Genomic DNA, 18,519 nt, shown 5'->3' on the forward strand with positions numbered 1-18,519 from the left:
ATTATCATCATCTATATAGGCCTGCTCGTTTCTGAAAAAGAGTTTGATATATATACTGGTAGGTGAATTTAAATAATAGTCAGGGTTCAATTTTGAAATCGAATTTTTTTTTTAACTGCATAGCCGGACTGATTTACTATGGGTCGTGGATTTACCTACCGGTGAGACGGTCATTTGGTCGGGATAGTTGAACAATTTTTGGTTAAGAGAATGGTTGAATTTTCATTATATGGTCAGATATTTGTGAGTAGGGAGCGATTTAAATATTATCAATTGTAAAAGAGCTGATTACCAAATTAAGAAATTTGTTTGATAATGAACACAAACAAAAAAACAAAATGAAGGCCGGATTTAAACTAATGACACGTTATCTCAACGTCCCCATGCTTTTGCCATTTTGCTGTGATCAGTAAGTCCCAAAGACACTTTTGCTTTCACCTCAGTTCCACTTTGATCCTCTTTTTACGGCAAAGTCGCCATAGTCAAACGTACCTTGAACAAAGCCCTAAGCGTCATTTTAATCATTTAATCAATCTCAAACCACCATTTAATTAAATCATACAATATAACATAAACTTTATATTTTTTCTCTAAACTGTACTTTCCATTAAACCCTCAAAAGGTTATGGCTTATGGGTGTCTTTTTTTGGATAAAACTGTATCAAAATTATGCTTAGAAAAAAACGTAAAAAAAGTTGAGGCTCTCTTTTATTAAGCGGCAGGCTTGGGAATTGTTGTCCACACTCTCATCATCTCTCTCTCTCTCTCGTTCTTATCTTCACTGTTTCATCTTTTCATTCGGATTAAATTAAAAAAATATATATTATTTTTTCCTACCATAATTTATACTCTTAACTCTCATGAATTATTGGTCTCTAGAATAGTTTATAAGTAACAATCTAATTGTACGGATGTCTCTTGTGATGCCGAAGGATTGAGAAATAAATAAAATAGAGGGAATATGAATTTTGAGGAGCAAGAAGAAGATATGGAGATGTCGGGTGCTAATCCCCCCGGTGGTTACGACTCTCTGAGCGGCGAGGGAGCTACGTCGAGCGGCGGCGGAGGAGGAGGAGGAAGGAACAAAGGGCTCGGAGGGAAGACGAGGTATAGAGAGTGCTTGAAAAACCATGCCGTGAACATAGGAGGCCACGCCGTGGACGGATGCTGCGAGTTCATGCCTTCCGGTGAAGATGGTACGCTCGACGCTCTCAAGTGTGCAGCTTGTGGCTGCCACCGCAACTTCCACCGCAAGGAAACTGAAATCATCGGCGGCAGGGCCAATAGAGTTCCCACGTACTACAACCGCCCTCCACAGCCGCATCCGCCTCCTGGATATCTTCATCTAGCATCTCCCGTGGGAACAGGGCAGCCTTATAGGCCACCCGTGGGATCGGCGGACGAGGAAGATACATCGAATCCGAGCAGCAGCGGCGGGACCACCGCAAAGAGGTTTAGAACGAAGTTCACTGCGGAGCAGAAGGAGAAGATGTTAGCCTTTGCGGAGAGGTTGGGGTGGCGAATTCAGAAGCACGATGACGTAGCTGTTGAGCAGTTCTGTGCGGAGACTGGTGTTAGGAGACAAGTGCTTAAAATTTGGATGCATAACAACAAAAACTCTCTTGGTAAGAAACCCTAGTTTTGCTCAGACATTATTTAAAATTGCTAGAAGATCATAATTGTTTCGTTTTTGGTATGACTCTTTCTGTAACTACTTTTGCTTAGTAGTTATGCTTTTTCTTTTCTTTCTGGACATAGTTTCTTCTTTTAGTTAATAACCGTATCTAGTAGTTTGGGACAGTTTAGGACACATTGTGATTAATTAATCATCATCAGTATCGTTTGGTTCAAATGGTTAATTTCATAATTTACTGAACGATCGTAATTGAGTGATGGACCAATTAAACTATCAAAAATAAAAGTACGGTGCTTAGAGTTGTAGACCAATGAGTTTCAACCTCAGCTGTCTTTAGCTGTTGTGTCTTTGTAAACACAAACCATCTTTGGTAAACATTAGAAAAGCATACTCTTTACTACTTCCCTATATTACTATTACCATATATTCCTATGTCAATTAGATGATAAGGAGCCGTTGATAAAGATTTGGAGTCTTGTAATATGTGATAGTGTTGTTGTTGTTGTGTTAGAACTAGATTTAAAGTCTTAAACCCGTATGTTACATAGATATTATATACTAGATGACAACACGCACTATATACGGTATAAAATAATTATTAAATATTTTTACTGTAATTTTTATTTACAAATCTATTTTATTTATCGATAATTGGAATCTAAAATTCGATTGGATATATATATATATATATTACATATATATATATTTTTTATAATAATTAAAATTTAACCCGTGAAAATTATTATAATATCAATCTTATATTATTATATTATATGAACAAAAAGTTTTAAAAATTATTTTAAAGATTTTATGAAAATGTAATTAAAAAATATAATTAAGTTAGAAAGAGAATATAAAAATTTAATTTTGGGTGTTAATTATATTTTTGAAAAATATAATAGTATTTAAATATGAATATTATATTATTAGAAACCGATGACAAATAAAAGAAATAGTGTAAAGGAAATAGTGTTTGGAGCTTTATGAGTGCGACACGACAACATTTTGTGTGAAAATGCATCTCTTTTAATATATAAAGGATTGACAAACAAATAAAATGATAATGAGAGCTAGCAATAATCAGTTATAGTCCCTACATAAAACTTACCATTTAGCTTATAGCTAGGGTGGTTAAAATGTATTAATTTAAGGTTATCTGTAAAACTAAAGAAAGAAGAAAAAAAAATAAGAAGATAAGATCTAGTTGAGCATGTGCAACAATGAGAAGCCATTGACGATATTACTCTTAGTTAGGTGTCTAAGCATTACGTGCCATAGCCGGGAAACTCAACTCACACTCGTTAATATAACCAAAAAAAACACGTTGGGTGGAAATAGTTGCATTAGAGATTTCTAATGAATGAGTTGGAAAAATATGAGTTGAATAAAATGGGCTGAATAGCATTCAACTCATTCATCCATTAAATAGAAGATGAAAAAGTTAAACAGATTTTCTTTATAATTTATTCATTTCTCCAGTTTTTTTGGTTGAATGGATTGAATAAGTTTTCCAACTTATTCATTTCAAATGATAAAAAATTAGATAAATGATTATTTAACCTATTTAACTTATTAATTTAAGTCATCCATTTACATCCCTTATTTAAATAAGTAAACATATGTTATTTGCTTATTAGTTATTACGCATGTGACGATTTCCATAAACAGCATGCTATAATATATTGAAAATGTGACTAGTTTAAGGAACAATTATACACAACATAGAGTATAACTATACATGTATATTGTTTATTATTATGCTCATGATATCTATAAATAGAGTCCTATAATGAAATGTGATAAACTGACGCAAATCCACATAATAATGTATTTAATTAATCGCAGTTAAGGATAAAAAAATTATCCGTTTTAGGTATAAAATCCAGTTTTTGCAAGGGTTCACATTTGACCCATTTTCTATTGTATTTTTTTCTTCTCATTGACTGAATATTTCTTTAGACCAATTCCAACCCATCTCTATTTTCATCTTCATAATGGAGTTTGGAATCAATTTTGCTCCAATCCATCTCCATTTTCATCTCCAAAATAGAGATTTTCATTTTTTTCTCTATATTTGGAGACCTCTATTTTCATTTTACACTACAATTTGGAGATCTCTATTTTTTACTCCAAAATATAATAGGGTTGAAGTAAAATCCAACTCCAAAATAGAGTTACTCCATTTTGAAGATCAAAATGGAAATATAGGTTGGAGATACCCTTAGTTCATTTAACTTATTTTGATTTTGTTCAAATAGACTTTGGACCGTAAAATCCGGATTTTTTTCATTTAAATTAAAGGTACTTTATCTCATGTGAACAGTATAGTAACCTTTCGAAGCAAGTCAGTGAATCGAAAGGCTTGAAATAATTAAACCAAATGATTCCCGATGGAGATGACATATAGATTACCGTCTTGATGAAGAAAATGACGAATTCACATTTGTCACCTTCCTCTCGCTATCTTACCAAAACCCACCGGTCAATTACAACATATGCATTAACTCCCTCTTCTCACTCTTTTGTCTCTTTCAGCACAACCCAATTAATTAACCATCATTTAATTGTCGTAACGCTTGATGTAAACATATCAAGTTACTCTTGGGATTGTTTTCCTCAATCTTGTGATCCCCCTTTTTTTTTTTTAACTTTTATAATTCATTTTTTCAAGGATTCAAGGAAATAGATAGATGAGCACCTTACCTAGAAAACACAAAATTTTCAATTAGAAGAACCTTATTATAACAATCTCCTTCGATAACAAACTCACAAGTTGACATGTCTTTTTTGAAAATAAATATTCAAAATCTCATTCTCGCCATCTCATTTATAAGTTATGAAGTTGCATATCGGTCCGCATTTTGTTCCGAGCATCTTACCGCGAACATTTTTTGCTTATTGATAGATATTATTTCGATTTTTCAGCTCACAACGTCTCTTATAATATAAAGAAGGATATACTACCAACAGGTTGTGAAATGACACTTATATTGATTTGGTTGGCATTATGCGACAGGAGTCGTGGCCCTCCCTATATGTAAACAACCTTTCAACTTTGTACCCACCAATTTACTTGTACCATAGCTGCAGAGATTTGAAGTCCAACAAGTTGTTGGCATTGCCTAGATCTAGATCGTTAGTCCATTACCATCTCATACTGAGACAGTCTCTGTAAAAGATTTTATGGCTTTATATAAACTTTGCATGCATGATGCATGGTATGAAATACTAATTCGTTAACCAATTAGCTCAGAGTGAAACATTCCTCCATTTTCCATATAACTAAGAGAACCTCTAAAATACTTTTGAAATGAGAAGTTTATATATCTACAAATTAACCTCATAAATTGCGACCTTCTATTATAATTTTTTTTTCATGATAACCTTTGAAAAACAATCCAACATTTTTTCTATCATAATTTTTTTTATTATATATATATAGATATATTCTTGTATATAACGACTCGTGTTTCTTTGTGTAATTTTCTTTTTGGGTAACGTTTTAAATACATACAAGCACTTATCATAACTGGAGGATCTCTTTTAATTATAGTTGCATTACAATTAGTTCACACCCACATGTCTTGAAGGTGTGAATAATGAATTAGTAATATGAAAACTATTAGAGATTGGAAAAAAGACTTTTAAAATAGTAATTTTCTTTTTTTTTGGTAAAAGATCATAAATATGAAGATGAAAACAAAATAAAATAAACCTTTTAAAAAAATATATTTGGAAAAAGAAAATCAGACATTTGTCTTTCTACATTATTTAAGATGGGCATGTCATCTACAGTTTTAACAAGTGTCAGTTGGGCAAGATACTAAAGATAGTCTTATTTCATCAAGTTTCTAAGTGCTTATACTTCTTAGGTATCATTTTAAATGTTGTTTAATTAAAAAATCATTTAATTTACCTTGTTGACATTAAAAAAACATTAAGTAAAGTGAATTTAATAAATGAAAAAACATAATGAGAAATAAAAACGATCAAAAAATCAAATACGCTTAAATTTTACATAAATTATCAAAAACAAAGGGAATTTTTCTTAAAACTCACAACCCGATCCAGTTATAAGAGTCTAATCAAACATATAGTTCAAAGATATTTAAAATTAAATATAGTATACTATTATATATAATTGATATGACGAGAAATTGAACACATTATTTCGCGGAGATACAAAGCTTAATTAAGCTGAATACTTAGGTGCCTCTCGAAACGATGATGTAGCATCCACTATAGTTCATGGAGATGGCTTTTAGCTGCCATAACGCGACAATCTGCAGCTGTTACTTCTCCAGCTTTCGGGTGTAGTTTACGGAGAAGGTGATGTGGCACTCCACGTCGTTTCGTAATGGTTAATTGATTCGTGGTGATCTTCAAGCACTCATGGAACTGCATCTTGCCAGAGTTGATGATCTCGGTGTTGAAATGTAAAGCTAGATCAACCGTGAGTGATGACTTGCCGGATCCATGATCACAATTCACAACCATATTGTCTTTACACTTTGTAAATTGAGATTGATATAAACACGAATAGACTAACAATGTTGCTAATATCACATTTGGTTACGTATATATATATATATATATAGTATCAATGTGTTTATGAATGAATATACAGTACATAAATAATTTTAATTCTATCTCTATACTTCTAAATTTTTTATGGATTCTTTATTTTTGTTCATTCATCATTTGTAAGTTAATAACTAAATTAGCTATTTTGAAGTTTTTTTTTTGGGTTAAAAATTTGAAGATATTTATTTAGATAAAAATGAAAATCTTTAATACTACTAATAAAATAAACACATATACATATTCTAGAAAAACCTTTTTATTGATAGGTGGAAACTTCCTAAAAGACATGCAAATTAAATTGGCTCACTCATGGTATTCTATTTTTACCTCTATAATAGAGGTAAAAATAGAGAAAATCTTTGGAAATGGTTTTAATCAAAAGTTAGGTTGATAAAAAAAATTAATAATATATCCAAAAAAAAAGTTAATAATTTTTAATTGAATATCTGTTTAAACTATTAATTAACTATAATTTTTTAGCCTTTTAGGTTTCCAAGATTCCACCTTGATCGTGTAGTGTGTACTCTACATCTAAAGAAAAAAGAAATCACAATTGTAGTAACCCTAAATTCTCTCATCCGTAGCTTTCGGATGAAACCATGTGTGATCGTGATCCGCAGCCCTCCGATGAAGCGATGTTCAATATCGACGAAGCCACGTACAAGGACATGTATCCGCTGATTTTTCACAAGGGTAAGTAAGATCTCTAGCTATATATGTATCTAATTGAATCTAATTTATTCGTAATTAATTGTTTAATCGTTGTCTGTTTGCGTAGATGGTAAGACATGTGTGTTTTGGGATGTGGAGGAGGATTACCCAATCCCAGATGGTCTCGATCCTGCTTCGATTTACCAAAGTATGAAAGAGGCTGTCAAGAAGCATGGTTGTGATGCGGAGGTGACGATTGATGCTTATGCTGATAATAATAAGGTTTCGGATGACTTGCGACGTCAATTTTTGGATGCTGGATTCGACGAATTCGAAGTCTTTACCGAAGGTGAGAATTCCATTATTTCTTAATTTTTTTTTTTTTTTTTTTTTTTTGTTGTAAATATGTGAATTTTCATTTAAGAAAATGGGATTGTAATGCTTACAATAGCTTGAAACTTGAGATAACCCTTGCCCAAAAAAATAAAAACATGGGATATCTGTAATGGAAAACCAACTTTAAAGTCACCTAAATGGTTCTGAACCACACTAGCAATAATCTTCGAAAGTTCTTTCGATGGGCCTTAGCGAGGATGGCATCCCGTACTTGCCGGTCAAGAGCTTTGAGTAGGATATGTGCTGGAGTGATGGTGTTATTGTGATATCTGTTGTTTCTTTCAATCCTAATGGAGTAGATGAGAGCCTGTGCTACAAGACGACGGAGGGTTTTTGGGGATGTGGCATCATCAATGTCCAACCAGGTCGAGAAAGCAGTCCAAGTGTGAAAAACGAAAGGAGAGTATCCTAACCTCCTAGTAACCTCTGACCATAATGCCTCGTTGTAGCCGCAATGTAGGAAAAGATGGTCCCGTGTTTCTGGCTCGAGACCGTAGTGACAACAAGTAGTTACAATATCGAAACCCCAGTTTACTAGCCTTACTTTAGTTGGGAGCCTATTGCGATGAGTGATCCACATCATGAAGGCGTGTCGTGGTATATAACCCTTGTACCAGACATGATTTGTCCAGGCGAGAGATTCATGTTTTCGTCTAAGTACTTCCCATGTTTTACTTGCACTAAATTTTTCGGATTCTTCGTCTTCCGTCTTCCAGAGAAACAAGTCAGCTTCTGTCGAAATAGATGGCAGAGGGATTGTTGTCAGGTGGATTTGCAGGAGTTCTGCTTGAGGTGATCGTGCTGAGCGGATTGACCATCTTGTGGAGGAGCATGCTTGAGCTACTGTCGAAGATAGTGTGATACCTATTTGTGCAGGTCCAGTATCTCCTAGCAGTTTGATTAGTGGTCCAAATGGAGTCCACCAATCGAACCAGAAGTTGGCTTGCTGCCCATTTCCAACTTTGCATCTCAGGAACTGCATTGCATAAGGACGAAGCTGAAGTAAGGTCTTCCAAGTCCAAGAGCTTTGTTGCTTTATCTCAAGCTGCCAGAAACATCCGTCCTTAATTTTGTTATTTCTCAACCAATCTGCCCAAAATGAGTCCATAGCAGTGAGAAGTCTCCAGATCAGCTTCAAGCAAAGTGTTTTGTTCCATTGAGTAAAGCACCGAAAACCGAGTCCTCCTTCCTCTTTTGGTAGACATAGTCTATTCCAAGATACCTTTGCTTGCGGTTTTTTTGTGATATCACCTCCCCAAAGAAATTTTGAGCATAGGCTTTCAATACTCTTGATACAACCTTTTGGGAGGATAAAAGCAGAGGCCCAGAAGTTGTAGATCCCATAGATAACTGAAGAGATCAATTCCTTTCTACCAGCATAGGAGAGAGCACGAACCGTCAAGGAGGAGAATTTTGCTGATATGTTGTCAAGCAGAGGTCTATACTCTGAGATCCAAAGTTTCCTATGCATGAGCGGTAAGCCAAGGTAATGTATTGGAAGTGAACCTACATTGAAGCCAAGTGAAGACCACCATGAGGTTTCATTCAGGTTCACTCCAGCTCTGCTACCATCAAAAAAGATCATTATGTCATCGGCGAAGGCTAGATGAGATACTTGGGGAGTGACTCCCGTGGGATGATGGCATACAAGATTGTTGTTATAATTGTTGTTGAGCATGATAGTGAACACTTCCATTGCTATTGTGAATAGGTATGGAGATATTGAATCTCCTTGCCTTAGTCCTTTAGTACTTTTGAAGTATCCGCAAGACTCACCATTTACCGATAACAAGAACGAGGGAGTTGTGATACATTCACTGATCATGGCTACAAAACATGGAGGAAAACCCATAGCCTTGAGGACGTTGATGATGAATTCCCAGTTAACTGAGTCGAAAGCCTTCCTCAGGTCTACTTTGAGCATACCTCTTGCAGATATGTTCTTGTGGTTATATCCTTGGACCAGTTCAGTGGCTAGGAGCACATTTTCAACTAGCAACCGGCCCGGGATGAAAGCTGACTGCGAGTTAGCAATTAGATTCGGTAGAACTGCCTTTAGTCTATTGGCTAGCAACTTGGAAACCACCTTGTAGATCGAGTTACAACAAGCAATGGGCCGAAACTGGGACATTGAATCTGCATTTGGCGTTTTCGGGATGAGAGAAAGCACTGTGGAGTTCCACTGCTTTAACAAACGACCAGTGGTGAAAAATTCTTGAACTGCAGCAATCATGTCAGGACCAACAATACCCTGAAAGGTAAAGAACTCAGCACAATATCCGTCAGGCCTGGAGCTTTATTTTTCGGAAGGGCAAAAAATGCTTCTTTTATTTCAACGGGAGTTATAGGGCGAGAGAGGATTTGAAGCGCGGATGCAGAGCAGCGTTGGGGAATCAAAACCACGAGTTCTGCCACAGATGGGAGATTTACGTTGTTTTGATCATTGAAAAGCTTTTGAAAGTACTCCACTGCCAGTTTCTGGATTCCTTGCTTTGATTCCACAAGCTGACCAATATCATCGAGGAGAAACAGGATTTGGTTTTGCGCTTGACGAGAGAGAACTTCCCTGTGGAAAAATTTAGAGTTTTTCTCACCCTCCTCCAACCAACATATTCTTGATTTTTGCCTTAGAAATGACTCCTCAGCTCTTGCCAAAATACACCACTTGTGATGGGCTTCCTTCTCCAAGCTTATCTCTTGATCTGATGGTGAAGACAGCAGAGTTTGTTGACAGGATAGCAGGTCCTCATAGGCTTTAGAAACTCTTTTCTCTAACTCAGAGTAGTTGTCTCGACTGAAAGCTTTGATGACACTCTTTAGCTGTTTCAATTTCTTAGACACTTTTAACATCTTAGAGCAGTCAAAAGATAAGGCATTCCACCAGAGACTGATCAGGGGAGCAAAATCCGGGTTTATGTTGAGTAGAGAGAGGAACTTAAATGGTCTCTTGCACTTGGCCTTAAATTGATCCATAATGATGCAACATGGGCTGTGATCAGAGAAACTGGGTTCACCAAAAACACCAAGCGAGTTAGGAAAAGCGTGGAGCCATTCGTCATTCACTAATCTTCTGTCGAGCTTCTTGGCGCTTTATGGAGTGCTTGTTTGTCCACGTAAATGTGTTACCACAGAATGGGAGATCTGCTAAATGAGCTAGAGTAAGGCATTGACTGAGATCCCTCATACCTCTAGAAGAGTTTGAACTTGGAGATGAGTGCTCGTGGGGGAAAAGGATCTGATTAAAGTCCCCAAGGACTGTCCATGGTTTGGTTGCAACCAATGGCGATGAAGCAAGCTCTTGCAGTTCTACCCATAACAACCTTCTTTCCTCACTACTGGCTGAAGAGGCATAGACCACTGATATTACTACTTCTGTTTGCTCAAAAGGTAACTTGACCAGGTAGGATATCATCTGGAGTGACTTAGAGAGGATTGTGACCTGTACAGCTGGGTGCCACACTACCCAAATCTTACCAAGCTCCGAAAAACCATAATTATCCGCAAAAGACCAACCTGGAAGCAGACGAGAAAAAAGAGATGTTGCCTTCTTAGGTTGAATGTGGGTCTCAATGATTCCACCAAAAAAAGGTTTATGAACCTTTATCCATTTCCTAAAGCTTCTCCGTTTAATAGGGTCGTTAAGACCTCTTACATTACGACAAAAAATATCCATAAAAAGGATATGCGATTAGATGTTTAAAGGGCCTCTAGCCCTAGCTCTTGAGTCTTTCTTCCGTAACATTCTCTTTGATATTACCTTTAGGAATCTGTCAGATTCGGCATCCGGATTATCATCATCTTCAGACAAACTATCCTGTTCAGAGTCCGCAGTCTGGGAGCCTCCTGTTTCGATATTGTGCGGTAATTAAGAGAAAAGGTTGGCAGTTAAGTCAACACAGAGTTTACCCTCATCTAATTGCAGGCCAGGAGCTTTGGAGGGGACCTTTGAGGTGAGTGTTACCACTGGAGGGGTGGATGGAGAAACACTTCTAGGCTGCTCACTGGTTGTACTGGTTGGCTTATCGCCACGCACAGGAACCTTTGCAGGCTTGGCAAGAAGCCAGACTTCGTCCCTTGATGGTAGCACATCAGTGTTCAGTGAAAGCGTAGCCGCTGGAGCAACACCGACAATTGGAAGCTGACTTTGGATAGGGGCCTTACCAATACGCTTGTCTTTTTTGGACCGGGGACACTTGTCAGTGTTGTGTTTTACTGAACCACATAGATCACAGGTTGGAGGTGCTTTTGAGCAGCGAGAAACAGTATGCCCCACCATTTTACAATGGCTACATAGTGCTGGAAGCCAGGGACTGGAGACTCGAATACGCTTAATCTGGCCATATTCAAATCTCGCATTGACTACCTCAGGGAGGAGCTTTCTTGGGTCAATAACCGTATAAACCTTGGCAACCTCTATGTTTATGAGTTTCTCAGTTTGTGGGTGCAGACAGATTGGGTGTCCAACCAAACCAGCAATGTGTTCCAGACCTTCTTTGTTAAAGAATTCCAATGGAACACCGTGAAAATCAAGCCAAACTGGAACCATGGCCAATTCCGGCTTCTTTGGTGTTACATTAGGCTCAATCAGACCTTCTCTCGCATTATTTCTTAATTACTTAGGCTCTTTTCTGTTACATATATATAATATATGTATGTATCTGTAAATCTAAAGATCTACGTTGTTGATATGCATATTTTACCTGCTTTGCAGAGAGTAAATATGCGAGACATTGCGCCATGTTTTGTGACGTTATGTTGTGGACACTGGAAAATCCTACACCATCAAATGTGGTTGTGCTCGCAAACATAATCGAAGACGACTTCGGTGATGGTATCGGATGTTTGTGTACAATCTGGTCATATGGTGTTCTCTTATCCCAACCTAAGCAAAAATGGCGGTTGCCTATTGGAAGCGCACCCTAGTTTTTGACAAGCATATTTGATGGAGGGGAGGAGATATTAGCGGAAGCTCATAACGTAAGCGGAAGCTAGCGGATGTTCTGGCTGGTTCCGCCGAGAAAGAACTTTTGTGTGAAGCAACCGCATCTTCCGAGGACTAACTTTTTTTGTGTGCGCCCTTGGCAAATCTATCTCTCAAGGGATGTTCTATGTTATTATTGTCTTTTGTTGCCTATCTAAGATATATATTAGTTAAGAGATGTCAAGGCCGAGGGTTGAAAACTTTTTTTTTATTATTGTCTTATCTATAAATATAATACGATGTGGTTCTGGACATCTTTACTGTGGTTGTACTTGTGCTTTGGTAATGACAGGCGTTGAGTAAACAATACAGACAAAGATAAGGAGTAAGCAACAAAGCAAGCATCATTCATATATGGATACAAAAAGCATAAATAGATAGTGATGAACAAAAGGTTATACATACTGCTAATGGATAAGTAGCAAATAAAAAAGGGATTTGTCTAATAAATATTATAGACAGGCCGATGATACAAGTTAAGCTTTGTCTTAAGGGGTACGGGGATGTGAGAATCCGTAAGGTTTTGGTGGCTCTGCGAGGGTAGTTGCCAAGGCAGATGCAGTTTCAGGGTTAATGAGAGACTCAAAGTTTGTTGCGACAACGTACAAACCTTTGTTTTCTAAAGCTTGACAAAATCTGCAGAATCTGGGGTTTTGTTCAAACTTGTCATAATTTTCTGAGAGTATCAGCAAATTTGTATTATGTGGAGCCTACAAGTTGAATGACCAGAAAGTAATATCCGTTAAAATCCTGCGCAATCCGGCATGTAGATCCCCTGCAAAAAAAAAAAAAATATAGTATCAATAGAGAGAGGGTTTTAATATTATATGAGTTAAGAGGACAGTTGGGGAATTGATAATCACCTTTGTGGAGAATGACTTCAAATCCGGCTTCCCAAAGTTTGTCGAACATTCCTTTCAACCATGTATTCTCAGCAGCACCGAAAATCCAGATGGACACCTTCCTCCTCCTTAAAATACTATTCTTCATAATAGCTGATTTGATTTGCTCGTTGATAAGAAAAGGATCGAAACTTTCAGGGATTGTGTAATTATCAATCTCCCATACGACTAGTGTTTCACGCAATCTAGGTCCACGAGGTCCAGGTCCTAACAAAAGAAGGATTAAACAACAATTTACGAACAAAAATCAAAGATCGCTATGAATCAAAAATTTATATCTAATCCAAATCGATCATAGACAAAATATACCACAAAAAAAAAAAAAAAAAAAAAAAAAAAAAAAAAAAAAACTAAATATGAAATCATCTTACCGATGATGGTCACAGGGGGCAATTTGGACATGGTTTCGGATCGATGGCTGATGACTGTTTTGTGTCATGGCCTACTAGTGCCAGGCCCAGCCCAATAAGATCCTATATATATATATATCAAGATAGACGCAAAGCACAACTTTAGTAACTCTAGTACTATTCACAATAGTCAGTCTCTCATCCGCCGCAGCCCTCCGACGAAAGCATGTCCCATATCGACGAAGCCACTTATAAGAAGCTCTATCCGCTGAGGTTTTACAAGGGTAAGATCATCTCTAGCTAATATATGTGCCTCTAATTGAATCTAATTTATTAGTAATTTGTATAATCGTTGTCTGTTTGGGTAGATGGTAAGACGGGTGTGTTTTGGGATGTGGAGGATTACCCAATCCCAGATGGTCTCGATCCTGCTTCGATTTACCAGAGTATCAAAGAGGCTGTCAAGAAGCATGGTTGTGATGCGGAGGTGACGATTCATGCTTATGCTGATGATAATACGTTCTCGGATGAACTGCGTCGTCAATTTAGTGATGCTGGATTCAAATTCGAAGTCTCGACCGCCGAAGGTCAATTCTTTTAATTAAAGACTATTTTTTTTTTTCTGTAAATGTAAGATCTTTGTTGTTGAAATACTTACCGTACGTACTTTTTAGCAGGGGGTAAATATGCGATACATTGCGCCATGTATGCTGACATTATGATTTGGACACTGGAAAATCCTACACCATCAAATCTGGTTGTGCTCGCAAACATAATGGAAGACGACATTGGTGAAGGTATTGGATGTTTGACTACTGTCTGGTTCTATGGTGTTCTCTTATCCCAAGCTAAGCCAAAATGGCGATTACCTGTTGGAAGCGCACCCTCGTTTTTGACAAGCATATTTGATGGAGGAGAGGAGATATTTAGCGGAAGCTCACAAGACAACGTAAGCGGAAGCTAAGCTAGCGGATACTCTCTGCCTGATTCCGAGTAGTAACTTTTTGTATATCTATCTCAATAGGGATGTAGGATGTTCTATGTTATTGTCTTGGTGCTGATATATATTATTAGTTGATGTCAAGGCTTTTTTTTTTTTGGATGTGACGAGAGGGTTGGAAACATTTTTATTATTGTTTAGCTATTATAATATTAATGTGGTTTTCGACCATCTTTACTGTGGTTGTACTTGTTCTTGGGACTTGAATAAACGGAAGTGGTGGAGGAAATTGGAGGTCATGATAGGTGTTGCGTAAACAGTACAGACAAAGATAAAGGAGTAAGCAAGCATCGGTTCATATAGATAGTGACGGACACAGGTTTTACATATAGATGATCCAAATTAAGTTTTGTCTACTAATTTGGTCGCCCAGCAACTCTAAAAGTGGGTGGATATTTTTCGATTTCTTCACGGGTACGGGCTGTTGTAGGAACTCTAAAAGTGGGTGGATATTTTTCGATTTCTTCACGGGTACGGGCTGTTGTAGGGCAAGCGGGAATTTTTGGGAATCCGCAAGCTTCAGAAGTCTCGTCGTAAGTTGCGTAAGCTAGCTTCAGAGTCTTGTTGTCACTTTCGTATCCATAGTAAGCTATGGGGGAATAACCTCGTCGTGACTGCTCTTCCAAGGCAGGAGGAAACCGAGATGGATAGTCATTGTTCAAGAATGACCGAATGTGCTCTGCGTATGCGTTGACACGGTTGTTTTTTATAGCTCGACGAAAGCTGCAGAATTTGGGGTCTTGTTCCATGTCCTCGCGTTCTGAGACGATCACCAAATCTGTTGGAGCATGCAAGCGGAATGCCCAGAAAGCAAGGTCCGCCATAACCCTGTTAAGCCTGGTACGGTTATCCCCTGCAAATAGTACACCCATAGATATTACCTTAGTTACAGCAGATTATAGATAGATTCATCATCGAGATCGAGAAAGAGGGAGAGCGTTTATTATATATATATATATATATACATATAATATGAGTTAGGTCGAGTGTCAGTAGCACAGTTGGTTCATTCTCTTTAGATTGACCCTCCAACCACAGTTCGATTGCCTATTAACCAACACAATATAATATGAGTTAAGAGGGGAAGGAATTGATGATCACCTTTGTAGAGATGGACTAGAATTCCGGCTTCCCAAAGTTTGTCTTCCATTTCATTCAACCATGTATTCTCAGCAGCACCGAAGATCCAGATGGGCAACATCCCCACTTTGAAGGGATCCTTCATAAAAGCTGATTTGATTTGCCACGGATCGACGAGACTTTCAGGGAATGAGTAATCATCATCAATTACCCATACGAGTAATGTTTCACGCACTGCACCTGATCATCAGGTTTTAACCAAAAGAAGAATTAAACAACAATTTTTTACGAACAAAAATCAACATCTTCAAGAATAAAAAAATAGATCTAATAATCCAAATCGATCATAAGACAAAAATATACTTCCGAAAACTATATATATATATATATGTGAAAGATGGATAGATATAGAGATCCAAAATCATATATATCATTAAACAGTTGATTTCGAGAAATCATCTTACCGCCGATGCCGAAAGGGAATATGGACATGGTTTCCGACGTACGAAATTCTCAAGAAAACCAAAATCAGACACGCTAGGCTTTTTGTTGAAACGCTCGATTTTTTTAGGGGCGGTGGCTGATGAGGGACTTTGTGAATTAAAGTAGGGGTTACAGCCAAAAGTTGTCAGTTTGTCGAGCTGTCCATGGGCCGAGCCTCGTTCGCAATTTTTTGGGCGGTTAAATTTTCCGCTTATATGGTCTTTATATATATTTTTTTTTAAAAGTCAAAAGAGTTTTCTTTCATCCGGAGAATGGTTGAATACCACTATGCTTTTATTGAGTTTCACCATCCAAACGCGAACCAACTAATCTTTCCTACCAAAATGTTGAAGTTTAACTGTCGCTTGATCTTGCAAGCATCTGGGAGGAGCGGATAAACTTCACAACAGCGATCCAAACTCAACTCAATAGCTCTATTGGTAAAACCAAAGCCAAAGCTGAAGAATATATGTTTCTGTAGGAAGGTATTAAACTTTTGTATGCGCTTAATTTGGCGTAGCAGGGGCTGCCCTGGATTTAGACTTTAGATGAGGGACATAGTTAAGGGTGGTTTGGTCTGTACGTAAGTCACTCGAGGTTAACTTTGCTTTTTACAAAGATAGCCAACACCTAACCGTTCATGTTATATTGAATTGCTTAATAATAAATATAGAGATATATATAGAGATCTGACTATGCTAACGTATTAGGCCATATGCGGCAAAATAAAAATGTTGAGTACATGTAAAACTAAAGCGCTACTAAAAAGAATGTCCACAGTTTTGCCTGCTTAGACGATACTTTCAAACCTTCTGCCACATTTAGACACAACCCACAAGATCAACTAATATTTAACCTTTTACCAAAAAAAAAAAAAAAGATCAACTATAAAAGTTTATACTATCCCAGACTAGGGCCATATTATGCCATTGCCCATTGGTTCCATTCTTTTTTAATGCTATATATACTATAGACAGAGATGTGACGGCGGGAAGGCACACTATACTCAGGTTGACCAAAGTTACCAAACACACTATTGGTACTTAATTAAGTACAGTTTCTTCTTCTAAACCCGGAGTCGATTTTTGTTCTAAAATTCAAATCGATGTAAAATATTTCTGTAAGAGATGCAAAACTTGACCACATATTTCACAAACTGAATTACTAATTTATCATAACACAGTTTGTATGTATATATGTGTATGCATGTTAATTATTTAATTTCCACTTGTATTGTGAACAAAAGAAAAAGCAAAAAACGACACCAGCTCGGTTTAACATCCATCAGACGCGAAGGCGAATGTTCTCATCGTCGTCGTCAACGGCATCGGCGGCTCCAGCTGCAAGATCGATGAGTTTCTCCATCTGCACAGTCATTTCCTTGAGTGTGGTTGAAGCCTTGTCACTGTTTTTCCCAACCGATTCATTCACGAGCCTCATGTGGTCGCTTGAAGCCCTGACGTCGTAGTCAGCTGTGTCCGGGGATGTCTTGAGCTTCACATTTGCGCTCTTGAGAGCAGCCGCGACGGCCACGTAGGCCTTGTGGCATTCCGTAAACGCAACCTTCACCGTTGGGTCTTTCTTCGCATTCTCGTCCACGAAAATGGCTGTCTTCTCTGCGTGGGAAATGGCCAAGTTAAGCACAGCCTCCGCCAATGGAACCTGTCGGAGAGATAATTTTTAAGCATTTTTATTAGCGGAAACTTGTAATGATCATTCCCATTTAAGATTGAGATGTCACAAGATCCAAAAATAAATAAAGTTTACAATAAAATGAAAAAACATAGAAGTACCAGGCCAATGGGAGCAGCTGTAGGAGGATTACTAGTCAAAGTTTTAACACAGTAAGCTTGGTCATGGGAACGATCGCAGATAGCGTCAATGTATTTCATGTGAGGGGAGGCTGAAGCAGAAGACAAGAATAGTTGCAAAGTAATTGCGGCCGCAGCGAAGGTGGACAGAACGGAGGACGTTGCCATTTTTCTAAGCGTCGGAAAGATGTCTTAGGTTAACTCAAGTTTCCGGTTGTTATTCAGTTTTATGATGTTTGGCTTTATATATATATATATATACACTTAGGGTGTCATATATAGGGCTGGATAACTTTAGGATGTGCTATGTTATAAATGGTATCAAGTAAAGTTAAATTTACTAAAATTTTGCTTATATTTGCTAAATTTGGAAAGCCTATGTTAATAGTTGGTGGTTTGTACAATTTTAGTCAAAGACAACGTCCATTGTTTATCATCTTTCTTTGTTTAGAAACTGGGATACGTAGTATTGAAGAATATAGAAGAGCCTAAAAAGAAGAAGATAAATTTGGCTAAATATTATCGCCATTAATTGGGTGGGATTGTCTTTTTGAATTTCATTCGCTCTTTATTCGTGTTTTAGATTAAAATAAACCGTAGAAATATAGTTATTTTGGTCATAATACAAAATGCTACAAAATTATT

General features: G+C 37.3%; 5 protein-coding genes and 1 pseudogene across 8 annotated transcripts; 3 read left to right on the forward strand and 3 right to left on the reverse strand.

Annotated features, from left to right (window-relative positions):
• Positions 1 to 691: 691 nt before the first annotated feature.
• On the forward strand, positions 692 to 6,274 carry LOC104722518 (zinc-finger homeodomain protein 2-like). Of its 3 annotated transcripts, none has more exons than XM_010440694.3 (2): positions 737 to 1,625; positions 4,562 to 4,880. In XM_010440694.3, exons 1-2 carry the CDS (start codon positions 962 to 964, stop codon positions 4,675 to 4,677), a joined length of 780 nt encoding a protein of 259 aa, XP_010438996.1. In that variant the 5' UTR covers positions 737 to 961; the 3' UTR covers positions 4,678 to 4,880. The 3 variants fall into 3 exon arrangements, with proteins under 3 accessions (XP_087331333.1, XP_010438996.1, XP_087331332.1); XM_087475206.1 differs by lacking the exon at positions 4,562 to 4,880 and adding an exon at positions 5,846 to 6,274 and having other exon boundaries at positions 741 to 1,625; XM_087475207.1 differs by lacking the exon at positions 4,562 to 4,880 and having other exon boundaries at positions 692 to 1,753.
• A 273-nt stretch (positions 6,275 to 6,547) lies between these two features.
• Positions 6,548 to 12,581, forward strand: LOC104727774 (uncharacterized). Its single transcript, XM_019232719.2, has 3 exons — positions 6,548 to 6,913; positions 6,999 to 7,220; positions 11,979 to 12,581. The coding sequence occupies exons 1-3, from the start codon at positions 6,820 to 6,822 to the stop codon at positions 12,188 to 12,190; spliced, it is 528 nt and encodes a 175-aa protein (XP_019088264.1). The 5' UTR covers positions 6,548 to 6,819; the 3' UTR covers positions 12,191 to 12,581.
• LOC109127644 (uncharacterized) lies at positions 12,575 to 13,552 on the reverse strand (annotated as a pseudogene). Its single transcript, XR_002034187.2, has 3 exons — positions 13,522 to 13,552; positions 13,112 to 13,396; positions 12,575 to 13,023 (listed from the first exon to the last, which is right to left on the reverse strand). The product of XR_002034187.2 is annotated as an uncharacterized LOC109127644 (transcript).
• Positions 13,553 to 13,636: 84 nt separating this feature from the next.
• LOC104722519 (uncharacterized) lies at positions 13,637 to 14,671 on the forward strand. Its single transcript, XM_010440697.2, has 3 exons — positions 13,637 to 13,784; positions 13,869 to 14,087; positions 14,178 to 14,671. Exons 1-3 carry the CDS (start codon positions 13,727 to 13,729, stop codon positions 14,462 to 14,464), a joined length of 564 nt encoding a protein of 187 aa, XP_010438999.2. The 5' UTR covers positions 13,637 to 13,726; the 3' UTR covers positions 14,465 to 14,671.
• Positions 14,672 to 14,780: 109 nt separating this feature from the next.
• On the reverse strand, positions 14,781 to 17,031 carry LOC104722520 (uncharacterized). Its single transcript, XM_010440698.2, has 3 exons — positions 16,045 to 17,031; positions 15,602 to 15,820; positions 14,781 to 15,353 (listed from the first exon to the last, which is right to left on the reverse strand). The coding sequence occupies exons 1-3, from the start codon at positions 16,070 to 16,072 to the stop codon at positions 14,857 to 14,859; spliced, it is 744 nt and encodes a 247-aa protein (XP_010439000.2). The 5' UTR covers positions 16,073 to 17,031; the 3' UTR covers positions 14,781 to 14,856.
• Positions 17,032 to 17,210: 179 nt separating this feature from the next.
• On the reverse strand, positions 17,211 to 18,159 carry LOC104722521 (uncharacterized). The gene is made up of 2 exons (XM_010440699.3): positions 17,857 to 18,159; positions 17,211 to 17,725 (listed from the first exon to the last, which is right to left on the reverse strand). Exons 1-2 carry the CDS (start codon positions 18,040 to 18,042, stop codon positions 17,348 to 17,350), a joined length of 564 nt encoding a protein of 187 aa, XP_010439001.1. The 5' UTR covers positions 18,043 to 18,159; the 3' UTR covers positions 17,211 to 17,347.
• Positions 18,160 to 18,519: the final 360 nt, after the last annotated feature.

The sequence above is a fragment of the Camelina sativa genome, chromosome 11, assembly GCF_030686135.1.
Source record: "Camelina sativa cultivar CO46 ecotype springtype chromosome 11, ASM3068613v1".
NCBI classification, from domain to species: domain Eukaryota; kingdom Viridiplantae; phylum Streptophyta; class Magnoliopsida; order Brassicales; family Brassicaceae; genus Camelina; species Camelina sativa.

Coding starts and splice junctions, on each gene's coding strand:
- LOC104722518 (XM_010440694.3), top strand. CDS start 962: ATGAATTTTGAGGAGCAAGAAGAAGATATGGAGATGTCGGGTGCTAAT. Junction 1,626..4,561: donor TAACAACAAAAACTCTCTTG/GTAAGAAACCCT, acceptor TCGATTTTTCAG/CTCACAACGTCTCTTATAAT.
- LOC104727774 (XM_019232719.2), top strand. CDS start 6,820: ATGTGTGATCGTGATCCGCAGCCCTCCGATGAAGCGATGTTCAATATC. Junction 6,914..6,998: donor TCCGCTGATTTTTCACAAGG/GTAAGTAAGATC, acceptor CTGTTTGCGTAG/ATGGTAAGACATGTGTGTTT. Junction 7,221..11,978: donor ATTCGAAGTCTTTACCGAAG/GTGAGAATTCCA, acceptor CCTGCTTTGCAG/AGAGTAAATATGCGAGACAT.
- LOC104722519 (XM_010440697.2), top strand. CDS start 13,727: ATGTCCCATATCGACGAAGCCACTTATAAGAAGCTCTATCCGCTGAGG. Junction 13,785..13,868: donor TCCGCTGAGGTTTTACAAGG/GTAAGATCATCT, acceptor CTGTTTGGGTAG/ATGGTAAGACGGGTGTGTTT. Junction 14,088..14,177: donor CGAAGTCTCGACCGCCGAAG/GTCAATTCTTTT, acceptor ACTTTTTAGCAG/GGGGTAAATATGCGATACAT.
- LOC104722520 (XM_010440698.2), bottom strand. CDS start 16,072: ATGTCCATATTCCCTTTCGGCATCGGCG. Junction 15,821..16,044: donor ATTCCCTTTCGGCATCGGCG/GTAAGATGATTT, acceptor CCTGATGATCAG/GTGCAGTGCGTGAAACATTA. Junction 15,354..15,601: donor TCTAGTCCATCTCTACAAAG/GTGATCATCAAT, acceptor TACTATTTGCAG/GGGATAACCGTACCAGGCTT.
- LOC104722521 (XM_010440699.3), bottom strand. CDS start 18,042: ATGGCAACGTCCTCCGTTCTGTCCACCTTCGCTGCGGCCGCAATTACT. Junction 17,726..17,856: donor CAGCTGCTCCCATTGGCCTG/GTACTTCTATGT, acceptor TCTCTCCGACAG/GTTCCATTGGCGGAGGCTGT.